This window comes from Mugil cephalus, chromosome 19 (assembly GCF_022458985.1).
Source record: "Mugil cephalus isolate CIBA_MC_2020 chromosome 19, CIBA_Mcephalus_1.1, whole genome shotgun sequence".
In the NCBI taxonomy this organism is placed as follows: Eukaryota; Metazoa; Chordata; class Actinopteri; order Mugiliformes; family Mugilidae; genus Mugil; species Mugil cephalus.
Window position 1 is genome coordinate 4,659,594 of NC_061788.1, and position 12,988 is coordinate 4,672,581.

The 12,988-nt window shown below is 45.2% G+C and overlaps 1 protein-coding gene across 3 annotated transcripts; it reads right to left on the reverse strand.

Annotated features, from left to right (window-relative positions):
* Nucleotides 1-305: 305 nt before the first annotated feature.
* Nucleotides 306-8,299, reverse strand: dab2 (DAB adaptor protein 2). 3 transcript variants are annotated; one of them, XM_047570053.1, is made up of 15 exons: nucleotides 8,050-8,299; nucleotides 5,695-5,964; nucleotides 5,053-5,192; nucleotides 4,847-4,945; nucleotides 4,627-4,758; nucleotides 4,440-4,523; nucleotides 4,187-4,213; nucleotides 4,040-4,090; nucleotides 3,870-3,932; nucleotides 2,569-3,177; nucleotides 1,954-2,083; nucleotides 1,229-1,867; nucleotides 941-1,125; nucleotides 760-849; nucleotides 306-670 (listed from the first exon to the last, which is right to left on the reverse strand). In XM_047570053.1, the coding sequence occupies exons 2-14, from the start codon at nucleotides 5,825-5,827 to the stop codon at nucleotides 778-780; spliced, it is 2,364 nt and encodes a 787-aa protein (XP_047426009.1). In that variant the 5' UTR covers nucleotides 5,828-5,964; nucleotides 8,050-8,299; the 3' UTR covers nucleotides 306-670; nucleotides 760-777. The 3 variants fall into 3 exon arrangements, with proteins under 3 accessions (XP_047426009.1, XP_047426010.1, XP_047426011.1); XM_047570054.1 differs by lacking the exon at nucleotides 8,050-8,299 and adding an exon at nucleotides 6,577-6,701; XM_047570055.1 differs by lacking the exon at nucleotides 2,569-3,177 and having other exon boundaries at nucleotides 8,050-8,278.
* Between the last annotated feature and the right edge of the window lie 4,689 nt (nucleotides 8,300-12,988).

Consider the following 12,988-nt stretch of genomic DNA (forward strand, 5'->3'; position numbering starts at 1 on the left):
ACTCAAGAGCTAAAATAAGTGCACACTGTGAAATGAGTTATAGGTTTGGAAGACTTGACAATTATTGCTGCAAAGTTAACACCAGCTGGACACCAACAGCTGCTACGTTGACACAGGATGAACCAGTGGAGGCTCTCTTCAGACAGAAAATGAATAAACGGCATTTATTTAGCAGACAACTGTTGTGGTAAAAATGGAATTCAGCCTCTGACCTTGGCATTCGGTGCAACAGTGACAGTCAAACCTCAAATAGACTCACAAACCCAGCATGAAGACGGCGACGGATGCGTCAACACCACTCAGCGTTATGATTGATTTCTTTTATTTCTTTAACAGACAGAGACAGCATCAGCAGTGGACCTCTTTGGACATGCCTTCTCTCACACACACACAGCGCATTTCTTTCTTCAGCAGATCACGACAAATACACATTTACTTCTTGGATCAGTGGTCTTCAGAAATAAGGGAACTACTGATTGGGAAGAAGAAGAAGAAGAAGAAGAAGAAGAAGAAAACACCGTCGTAGATGGAGGTATATAAGAAGTGGGTAGGCGAGGGTCAAGAGTTAGAAAAGTTCATCTTTTGGATTGTCTTGCACAGAGCCGCTTTTTCTTCCAAAGGTGTTACTGGATGTGAAGATCTCAGTTTTGCTCCAGTGGTTCCATTTCAACTGCAAAGGGTATAAGAAAAACATAAAACAGTCTATTTTTAGCTATCTGAAGAGAGTAAAAATGTATAAATGTGAATAAATGTACTTACTTATGGACAAAGCTGTGGTCAAGCAAAGGGATTTCCAAAAGGGTCATCAAAAGCAGCTGTTGAACCAGAGCTCTGACCAACAGAGGCATTCTGTCAGAAGTTTGAGAGCAAATCACTGAATAGTTTAGATCGCGGAAAGGTAATCTAAAAGCAGAATGTGCCTATGAATAAATCTCTGTACCATAGCTACGGGTGGCGCGCCAAATGGACTGGAATCCGGGGCCCCAAACGCTTGATCAAACATGTCCTGACTGTGGTCCTGTCCCTGGGACGCCGCCGAATTGTTCGAGACGGGAGGAGATGAGAAGGCGTCGTCAAAGAGGCCGGAGTTAAAGCTTGGAGCTGGGGCTGCAGCTGGAGTAGGAGCTGGTTTGGTAGCACATTATAAACACAAGACGACAACTGGTTAGAAGTCTCATTGGGGGGGGAACACAGTTACCTGCAAAATGACGTAGGGTATGTAGTTTACCATTCACCACTGGTGAGATTTGACTGATAACGAAGTCGTCGTGGTCGGCAACATCCTGAGGCACGCCAACTTTACTCGAAAAGTACTGATCGAACGCCCCCTCCTGTTTGCTGCCGGGCGCTGCGGCCGAGCTAGCGGCGAGCTCCCCTTTCCTCGCCGGGATGGCGGGGGGTTTGGCGATCTGGAAATCCTTGAACATGTCCTTCCCGGTCTTCTTCTCTTTATCTCCGAGGGGGTCCAAGGATGTGAAGGCACTGTTCTCTACTCTCGGTTGGGCGTCCTTACCGGGCGGCCTCGGCGGAGGGCGCGACGGGCCTTGCTGGTCGCCCATGCCCGGGAACGCGCCGGGCTGGAAAGGGTTGTTGCCGGCGGCCTGCTGGCCCCAAGCGAGGTGGGGCGGGGAGAGAGGCGGGACGCTGAACTGCGGTGGCATCTGGTGGCCCCAAGCTGTGGGTGGTATGGGTAGCCCACCAAAGGCAGACGGCTGTGGGAAGGCAGGTCTAGGGCCTGGAACCGTTACCCCAGGCATCCCTGGGCCTGCTTGCACTCCTGGCATGGGGAACATGGAGGGTGCGGCAGTGGTCGCGGCCCACATGCTTACGGCAGGGACACCAGCCGGTGGACCTAATTGAAGGTTCCCTGAATATGAAAACATTGATAATTTACAAGGAATGAAACGCAAAGCTGACTTGTACGAGGGTCAACGTTCTGACATTGTGTCTTACCCAGAGCAGGTATGGAGGAGGCAGCAGGGTTTGCAGGTGCACTGTTGAAAAAGTCATCTGAAGCAGATGATGCCTCAGGTTGAGGAACAGCAGCAAACAGCTCTGCTCCAAACAGATCATTGGATGTGGACTAATAATAAAAAAAAAGGAACATTTAAGTAACGCCGCACCACATTTAAATCACTTATATAGACATTTAAACTCTTCAGAAACAATCTTTAACAGAAGAATTTAACATTGGTGCGTGTGCATGCTTTGCCACTTACCAGCGCTTTTATCACTGAAGCATTGAGTGTTAAGAAAGACAGATTATGAGCAGAGAGGACAAAGGGACAGCAGCACAATCAATTTTTCAAGCCGGTTAGGGGGAAGCGTGCGACCACCTGTGCATGCATAAAGACACAACCAATCCAAAAACAAGTCCTTAACCTCAGCTCTAAATTACAGGCTTTGCATCTCAACTAAACCCCGCCCCCCTCCTGCCCCGCCCACCGGTGCACATCCCGCCAAGACACCTGTGCACAACCCAAAACGGTCGGAAACAAGAGATGTTAGCTCCGAATGTGCAGCATGACACATGCACTGTGATTCGTCCGTCCATCTGTGTAATTTCACCTTTGCGCTCCTTCGGCCTCGTCCGGACTTAGAGCTCTGCGGAGGCGGGTTTATGACAACCGAGTCCTTGCTATGATTCGCTGGCGGCGCCGGCTTGCGATGAGTTACGCCGTTAGAGACGGGGGAAGTTGTCGAGTCAAAAAATGGGTTTTTCGTCGAGAGCGCTAGTCCAGATTCATTCCCGTCCATCATAGTAATTGTGCTGGTTTGAGGTATTTTGCCCCCTAGTGGCCACTGTCCGTTACTGAGCGCGAGGATCATGGTCTTACTGGATAACCCATTTATCTGCTGACTGAGATGTTCAGAGTCTCCGTTCAAGCCACCGTTAATAATTGTCTTACTAGTGGTGCCAGCAGTGCTGTTTAGGTGGTCGGCGGACGCGAGGGGGATCTGCGCATTATCGTGGGGCAACCGAGCGGGCGATTTGGAAAGGGGGTCGTCTCTGAAAGGGTCACTGTCTGGGGCTGGGAAGTAGCCAAAAGTTGAGGAAAAGGGATTCTCTGTCTTATAGTCAGCAGCACAGGAAGCGACAAAGGAGTTTCCCTTTATGCAATTCTGATTGCTGTCAACTTCAGAGGAAAAGTCCAGCAAGAGAATATCATTAGAGCCCTGGTTAAGACGGGAGGGACAGTGAGACACAAACAGAGAGAAAACAGATTTAGGAGTTGATTCTGCAGGAGGAGATAAACACGTGTTAACAAAATGAACAATGAATCACGTGGTGTTGAAGAGACATGAGCGTTTAAAGCTGCTACCTGCAGAAATATCACTCTTAATATTAAACTTGGTGATGAATCAGAGGCCAGAGTTCATCTTTTTTTTTCTAAGTTTTTACTAAGTTTTAACTAGAGATCAACCGATATATCGGCCGGTATCGGCCCTTAAAAATCCATATCGGTCAATCTCTAGTTGAACACTAGAAATATTATCAAGTCAAATAAAAATCCACTTGTAGCAGCTTTAACGTTTCGATGAATAACAATGAGATTGGTAAACGTGAAGTCAATTTGTAGAAGATTATAAATTAATATAATTATTAATAATGTGGAAAATGAAAAGATGAATTCACAAACAGACAATTTATTTACAGAACCGAGCTCACTTCACAAACGCACACATAGAAGCTGACCTTATACGGTGGAGCGATTTCTCTTCAAAATCAGATTTAAGAAATGAATCTGTCACAAAAGCGCAGCTGTTGCTCCAAAAAGGGAAGCACATATAGTGTAATAGCTGCCATAAATACTACTAATTCCACCGCGATGCCCGGATAAAGAGACCCCTATTCACCAAACACTTACATTCGGAGCCCGGATGTCTGGAGGGGTCGACATGTCTCCAAAAAGGTCAAGCTGCTCCACAGCCTGGACGTGAAAAAGAAAGCAGAGCGTACTGTATTGAGCAAAAACAAAAAACAAAAAGATATGTGGGATGTTACTCTTTGTTTAAACTGGAAATCAGGAATTCTTACTTGGGCAGATTTTCCTCCACTGTTCGTACTTAGCGAGGCATCGTTTCCATTCTGGAGATTTGGGAAAGAAAAACAGGCGGTCAAAAAAAAAAAAAAAAGTTTTAGAGAGAAACTGTTTTAGGAAAACAAGAGCTGCCAAGTGCTTACCTCAACTACCGTGCTGCCATTTTCACCCTGTAAACAGAGGCAGGCTGTTAATGATTCATAGCTATTTTCCATAAAGTTGTGATTCACTGACAAAACACAGAGAGGCAGTGTTGACATTCAGCAGTGTGAACCCTGTCACTCCTCCCGGATGACCACGCCAAATGCTTCTTTTTTTTTCCAGAAAAGAAAGAAAAAAAAAACAAGAAAAAAAGACTTTTTCCAGAGTGAAGTCAAATGTTTCTGAGTCAGCTACCTTCTGTGAGGCCTCCGCTTCCTTCTTCCTCATGTTGAAGATGACCTGGAAGAGGTCCTTCAGATCAACGACCAGCGGCTCTGCCTGCACGGCGACAGAAAAACAGCACAGATTTAATGCTCTCCGGTTTTTTCTTTTGCACTTTCTGTTTTGTTTTGTTTGTTTTTTTTCTCTTCACGTCCGTTACCTGTTGTGCGGTCTTTATGGCGAAAAACTGATGCTGTCCCTCTGCCCCGCACACATACCCAAACGCCCGGTTATCCGTCACGTCTCTGGCGATGAAGGAGATCTTGTTCACCGCGTGCTCGTGCTCGATCACCTGAGGACGAAGAAGAAACCGTCAGCGCTGCTGCTGAAACAAACCCTTCGCGGTGCCGTCAGCGGCGGGAGTAAGCGGCACGACTCACTCCCGATTTCTCGTCGATGATCTTGATGCCCGACATGGAAATGTTGATCCAGATCCTCTGCTTGTGCTTCCCTTGGGACCGAGCAGCTACCGCCATACCCTGGAGGCAAATAAATATTTAAAAAAAAAATTTAAGAAAGCGCAAAATTGAAAAACATTACACACAATACATTTTTAATGTATTCTTTTCCAGGTCCTACGTCGTACCTTAAGCTTCATCATGGAGTCCTGGCACATTTTGTCTCCTCGGGCCTCGGGGACATCATCGATGCCAATCAGTTTGGCCTTGTACCTTACGCCGTCCCCCTGAAACCTGCCCAGCAGGTATTCATCTGTCTTCTCTGTTACTGTAAAGAAAATAAGTAAAGAAATCTGTGAAACATTGAATCACGCGTAACATTACGACCACCTTTCTATTATTGTGTAGGTCTCCCTTGTGCCTCCAAATTCAATGTGAGTCATCAAAGAATGGACATGGACCTTCTGATGGTGTCCTGTGGAGTTAATGGGGGGGTCTTTGGGTTCTATGTGTTGAGGGGAGGGGCCTCTGTTGGTGGATCATCTCACAGATACTTTATCAGTTTGGGATCTTGTGAATTTGGAGGCCACAACACCTAGAGCTGTTCTTCATGTTTTTTAAGTTGTTCCTAAAGTGTTTGTCCGCTGCCATCAATGAGTGTCATTGCTATGGGGTGGGGATGCCTGGTCTGGTCTAGGGGGGTGCTGCATATCTAAGCAACATCCACACGAATGACACTGAAATGTCACAAGAAGGTGTAAATGTAAAAGCATCTCCTATAAGTGGTTTTAATGTTGTGGCTGAGAACATCTGATCACACCATCGCTCACCTTTCTTCTTCTCCTTCTTGAAAGGGGTTTTGGACGGTGTGGTCGGGGAGTTGGGAGGGGTGCCGGAGGTCGAGGCTGCGGGTGGGGAGGCCGCGCTGGGGTCGGCAGAGCTGATTTCCACCTCCGCGGACATGGCGTGGAGTGAGCCTCTCTCTGGACTAGCGGACGATCAGAGGTAAAGCGGACGACGGCTCCGTGTTCGGGGGGGGTCAGCGAGGTCAACCGAGCATATGACTCCTTTCAACACCCACACATGCTTCTCTGGTTTGTCTGGAGCAGAAAATGAGACAAAGGCGAAGCGTGTCGGTGAGTGTGTGTGTGGAGAGAGAGAGAGGGAGAGGAACAAGGAGGAGGTGACAGATTCATTCCCACTCTTTCCTTCTCAACTTGCAAATGCGACATACAGCTGATGCAATGCTTTCCCAGTAGCTGCTGCAATTACGATACTTAACGATGCACAGTAAACATTTACAATCACAAAAACAGAGGCAGACATATGACCAATAAAACACCACAAGTTAACCCCACTTTAAACGCGCCGTGTCAGCTGTTCAGAGGAGTAGATCATTCTCATAACCAAGTCACGAAAACCTGTCACAGTGGAACCGTCTGTTGCAGCTCCAGATAAAAAGCATCATGCCACCGCACGGCATCTGCGCATCAATGGTAACAACACACACAAAAAAAAAGGCACCGTCACATGAGCCACAGTGTGGATTACAGAGGATGCAACTGCAGCTAATAATCACCGACATCACCTCAGCTGTGATAGATGCAGCGAACCTGTTTGGTCCAACTCGGATACATTATTTAAAAGCCACCATCAACAGCTACCACCATAACCGCCACCAGAACGGCCATCCCTGCGTGGGACCTACGTACCTTTAGGACCAGCTCCAGAGCCTCCGCCAACTAGAATACCTGTGTAAAGAGCCTGGGAGTTTCCTCAAGGCGGAGCAAAGGTTGGGAACGGGCAAAGGTTGAGCAATTACCTGGGGTTAATCTTACGCCAGCAGAGCGAGAAGACCTCGTGATGCCCAGCTAAGCAATTATGAACGGAAATTGGTGCCTCTGGAGCGATAATTTACCCACGATGTTCTGATCTCAAAGGTTTAGGTTTATAAAACCTATAATTATACACTCGGGGGGACCGAGGTGAGATGAGTCACAGGAATCCAGATCTACCTGCACGTTTCATGAATGCACAGGGACGCCAGGAAACCTAATCCGGTTTGGATCTTTATAGCGGATGGCAGGTTTGATCCACAAAGGAAATGAAAGATGCACAGATAACAGATGTGAACTTTCAGGGGTGCGCTCCAGGTTCGTGCCAACACCTGGGCCTCTACGGATCCGGACCGCGTCAGAGTTTGACACAGGACTGTTAGAGGGATGAGCCGAGCAGCATCACGAGAGCTACCGTAAAACAATAAAAACCCGATCTGCCAGCGCCGGTTTCTGCAGAAAAGCACAAGCGAGGCCCTTCATGCCATGGAAATCACCGCGAGGCACCACTGGCACACGGGCAAATCTCAACACTGGCTGAGCCCCCTCCCCTCATTTACAGGAACAGGACTCATGATCGACACATGACTCGTCCAGTAACCGGAGCGGTGTCAGAGTCCCACCAGCTGGAGGAGAGGAGATAAAAAATAAAAAGGTTGAAATGTCAGCGGTTCAGAGCAGATTTGAGTTAAAGGATTACATTTTAACAAAAAAGCAAAGAGTAGCTTTTTTGTCACAACACAAACGACACTGAGACGCAGAAGTGTAAAATTAAGTTTGTCAGCAGAATAAGAGCAGCGCGAGGGGCAGAAATGTCACAATCCTGGGCCGTCAGGAAACGTAAACTGCTGCACATCTGGAGGAAATCAGGGAATGACTCAGACTGCAAGTGAATGAGATGGTGAAATACCACAGGCCCACTGTGAACACAGAGGGCATGCAGACGCTTTTATGCAAAGGAATGAAAAGTGCCAAAGCTCCAGAACTTGGGTGCGTGGATGAAATAACGCACGACTTGAAAAAAAAAAAAAAAAAAAACTTTTGTCAAGCTTTTGTTTGCGTGGCACACGGGGACGGGGAGAAACAGAAACTTGGAATTGGGCACAAATGGTCTGTTGTCCCAACAAAGGCAGAGAAAAACAACAACTTTTAAATGAGTCAGAAAGAGAATCAGCCGCAGAATAAAGTTTTATCTTGCACACGCGCTGAAATAAATAAATAAAAGAAAAAGTACTTCAGCTTAACCATTTGTTGCTTTAAATGTGTCTTTGAAAACACTACCTGCGGTCCCCCCCAGATCTTTAATTAATGCACGGATGGAAAATGAAGGGAAACAACACAATGACCTACCTGTGTGAAAGCGCGCAGAAAGCGGAGTCCTGCCGCAGAGAAAACGGTGACTTTTGTTCCCGCGATGCCTCCGTCCGCAGCGACGAGGACGAGTCCAAAATCAAAGCGGGGCTTCGGAAAAACGAGCAGCAGTCAGATGTTTTCCGCTAAATGCAGTGTGGACAGAAAGGAGAGACCGCTGCGAGCGCCCGGGTTAACCCTTCCCTCCCCGTGTGGCTGACAGCCTTAACTGGCTGCAGATTTCAACGGGAGGGGGGCGGTCTCTCTCTCTCTGTGTGTGTGTGCGCACGGAGGAAAACATCACACTACCGGTCAATGTAGTAAAGTGGGTCATGAAATGAAAAAAAAAAAAAAAAATACATTAAAGTTTTGTTAATGCATTGCTTCTCCTTCCCTCTTTTCATATCATTTCAACATTTGCTCGCTGCGAACTTTCCTCAAGCATGAACTGAATGTGTCATCGAGTATAATCAGATTTGAGGTCTGTGTTCTGAGTGAAGTGTCTGGAAGAGAAGCTTTTATATTGAAATGTTGTCTTAGTCCCATGGGTTTCTATTCTTATCCCACTGCAACATTTGCGTACCTTTTGGATTTGGGAACTTTCCATCAAGAATGTTTATGACATCCAGATATTTTTAAAAGAGATTGATTGGGTTAAGTTGCTGGAAGAGAAACTTTTATGTCTAAATATGTTGGACGTCCCTTATTCTGGTTCCTTTTTTTTTTTTTTTTTAATCCCATTGCAACATTCGCTTACCTTTTCTATTAAGGAACTATCAACAAGTACACGGACTTTAACTATTTTAATTTGTCATGTTGAATAATCAACAACAGCAAAAAAAAGACATATTTAATATATTTGAGGCCTGTGTTCTCAACAAAGTGGTGGGGCGTAAAGAAGAGAAGCTTTTATTTTGAAATATTTTGTAGTTTTTCTGTCCTTCAGCACATTGTTTTGATTTTGAAGCTTTAACTGGCGTCACTGCCATAGAGCAAACAGTTAGAGGAGTGTTCAACACTGCAAAAGAAAATTAAATAAAGAATACTTTTTTTAAAAAAAAAAAATACAGTTTTACAAGTATTTGTGTCGCGGCGCAAGTCATTTTTCACATCAAAATGTTACTTGAGTAAGGCATGACCAACTGATGTGTGTGTTTCATGCTTTATGTTTGAGTATTCAAGTACAACAAGTAGATAATAGTATATAATTTGCCTGCTGGGATCTTAATTTTTTAATTAAAGCTTGTGGTGCAATAACAATTCCAATGAAAAGTGATAAAAGTAATAAAAATGCATCTATATTATTGCACCCCATTTGTCCATCCTATGTAATTTGATTTAATTATTAAATATTTTTTATTTTCTAATCTAAAAAGCATAAAGTTGCATGAAAATAAAACACCCCAGTAGAAGTACCTCAGCTGTGGTTAATGATACGGACGAAGAAAATGGAGAGAGCCAGGAAAAAAAATAAAGAGAAAGAAATCTCAACAGGAAGTTACATCAGCTCAAAGGAGCGTATCAGTGTAGTTTTCCAACTTGTTGCCACTGACTATAAAATTAAAATATGCACAGGATGACAAGTTGCTTCTTCTTCGGGGAGCAACGCTAACTAAATAACAGAACCAAAACAAAGCTCTTCAGTCCTCACAGAGAACTCCTTCTGCATAATAACCTGTCATTTAAGTTGTTAGGGGAGAAAAAATAAAAGCAGTCATTGTATATCCTGTAAAACATACGATCTGAAAAACATTCACTATTGTTTCCGTCGGGTGAAAAGTGGCCGAAGTTTGGCCGATGCAAAATGCAATGAAGCAAGAATTCTTTGTTGCTCAACATTTGCGGTGAGACTTTTTGAGCGTGGAAGGCCAAACTTATCCATCCTTTCTCCTCCGATGTGAAACGTGTCGAGCACCAGGCGGCTGTAACGTATGTAACGCTGTGCATTATTTTAAGGAATGAGGAAGGCCCGAGGACGGAGCCGGGGCCAAAGCTCCACTGCTGCTAACGCAGCACAATTTCTGAAAGTGTAGGCATGACATTTCCTCTGCCGCGCACTAATCTCACTGCAATTACCGTAAACTCACGGCTGAAAAATGGGTCGTCGACTTCCTTTGTGCAAATGTCTATTTTGCTTTTGATGCCGTGCAGTGATTTGGCCGTGTAATGACAGTTTTCGTGTTTACATTTCGGAGCACTTTGTGGATATTCCCAGGCAAGGAAAAGCAAATCCTGGTAGTCTCACAGGAAGCGCTTCTGTTTCATTGCAGAAGCGTCAATAGATGTGTGTTTTGGGGTAATTAAATAAATCAGATCTTCCCCGTCAGTGCAGGTGAAGATGGAGAACACAAGCAAAACCGTTGGGAAATCAAATATACTCTAAATACAAATACTACAGTGACATCAACGGTGATGTCAGGGTTGTATTTTTCATGCGGAGTGGAGGGTTTCACTTCTCTAAATTTGCAAGAAGTGAGTCAAGAGTCAGAATGGTGCTTTAGTGCAATGGACGGTTTCATTCCCGGAATATTTACAGTGCTCTGGATGTATTGACGTAAACGGGGAGCTTATCGCGGGGACGCCGAGACACAATAACCCCTTTCCCATGCACGTATCTCAACACGGCAGAGATAGTTTCCAGCCGTCTTCAGGGTGTCGCGCTGTCAGAACAACATGTCCATACATTATCAAAGTTCACAGCCCATCTACGGTGCCACGGTGCAGAGCTGCAACGATAACCTGGTCTATAACATGTAGTAGTTATTTAGTTTTGTAGTTTTTCCAGTAATTTTCGAATCAATTTCTGCTTAAATATCCTCGTTTTTCATAAATATTCAAACACTAACAACTCATACTACATATGAGTGAGATTGTCTAAAACATAGGTCTTTAAAACTGGGTCGCAAAATCTTTGGTTGATTAGGCATTTTATATATATATATATATATTTTAATTTCCCCCCACAAATTTAATCCTTTGACTTCCACACTAAGAAGTGCGATTAATCGCGATTAACTATCATTTATTTTTAATCTACATTAATAGCGCGCACTGCAAACTGATTGTTTTGACGTATCATTATTAAAATGTTCACATGACTGTACAGATTCATACAATTTAAATATCGAAGCTGAATATTTCTGAGCCGTGGTCATCTGTTCGAAGGCGCTATGTCTCAAAAAGAACAGAGAATAGATGTAAGAGTAGATACTTGAATATATAACGTGTTCCCATATAGGCAGATTTGTGCATCCTGCAAACTGAATGACCAGCAATGGTTAGAAAATGGCTACAAAATCTACTACTATTACTACAGAACTGTGTGGCAACATGGAAATGTCATGCAAAATGATAATAATAATGTGTATTTAATAAACAGCACTAGGCTGAGTTTAATATGGAACACATATAGTAGGTGGGGGGGTCCCTACTTTCTCCTAAGCTTTAAAATAACTTCCTATTCACCATGATTAGGTTTTATAATATATTGATTATCCGTCCGTGATTCGCGGTCCTCCCCTGCTACTACACGTTCAACCACACCTGCACCTGGTCTCACAACGTATGAGAAAGCAGACAAATATAAATGCTGTCTTATATTGAGAAGATGTGCCAGGTTGTAGGATTAGAGCTGAGTAATGAGAGACGGAGAGAGAGAAGAGGGGGCAGAGGAAGGATGTCTTTCCTGGCTTCGTATCCTGTGTTCTGCTGACAGAGGCTGGTTTGTAGGAGACGAGCGGCTCAGGAGCCAGATTACACGCTGACGAGCTGAGAGTTCAGTTTTCTCAGTTTTGCTGGAAAAAAAAATAGAAAAAATTTCCGTGACCTCCTTTCAAACATTTAAGAGTTATCAGGCCGTACTCGCAAAAACAAAAAACAACAAGACTGATCGGTGCAAGAGGAACACGCACGGATGTTCGCACCGTTTCACTCTTGTGCAACGGTCCTGCAGAACAGGGAGGTTCAAAATATGTTCCAGTAAGAATTTGGAGATTGTTCACCTCGACGGTGACGTGTCCCTCCGGTGCGGCATCACTGCCTGACGGTGTCTGGTGAAACTTCCCTGTTCTTGTGAACGTTACTCATTCACGGGCGATGAGTGTGCGCGGCCCACCCGCCGCAGGAGGCCGCGCTGGATGCTACGTGTTCGCTCTGGATTGTCTGCGCTGCCTGTGTCGTGAAGTCTGCGAGGGCACGTTAGAGGATTTATTTTTCATGACAGAATGCTGACAGACACAGTCTAATGGGAAGCATTCTTTCCTCCCTTTATGGCAGGAAGGCCCACGATCCAAACATCAAGCGTTGCAGGGCGTGAATCCTGGAACCGGCTGCGACCACAGCCTGAACCTAAGATAGCTACTTATCTCTCGTCCATAATTGAGGCAGCCTCAGATTTTATCCTTTGTGTCGCTCTGTGACTCTTTAACCCCTTCACGGCTCTTGAGCACTTCTAAAAATACAAGCGGCGGTGGCAGCAGCACAGGAAGCGACGTCATTGAACTCAGTCAGACTTTGGGATGCAGAATCAAGTGTGTAAATTACAGTAAAACCGGGCAGTGTGCTGTGCCACATAGTGTTTCCACACAGTTCCAACACTCACCACCCACCCGCAAAAAAACAGGAAGCCTTTCTAGTCAGGAGGAGTATTGGCCAAGCACCTTACCTACCCTCTGGTTTCCTGAGAGAGCCGGGAAGGAAACTGCCGAACCTCATAAAAGTGGTGACTTCAGCACATATTTGCGCCTCCCCATCGGGCCGTGACCACTTAGCCCCAACACTACCCCAGCTCTGCTTGCAGATACAGGGAAAAGTAACAGAGAGGGGGCAGCCCCTAGGTTGACTTTGGAGGCACTGGGGAATAGTCTTACTGAGTTTATTTAAGTCAGCAGAAAAGTAGTTGTCGGTATGCTGAATAATCTGAAATTTAACGTCAGTTTCA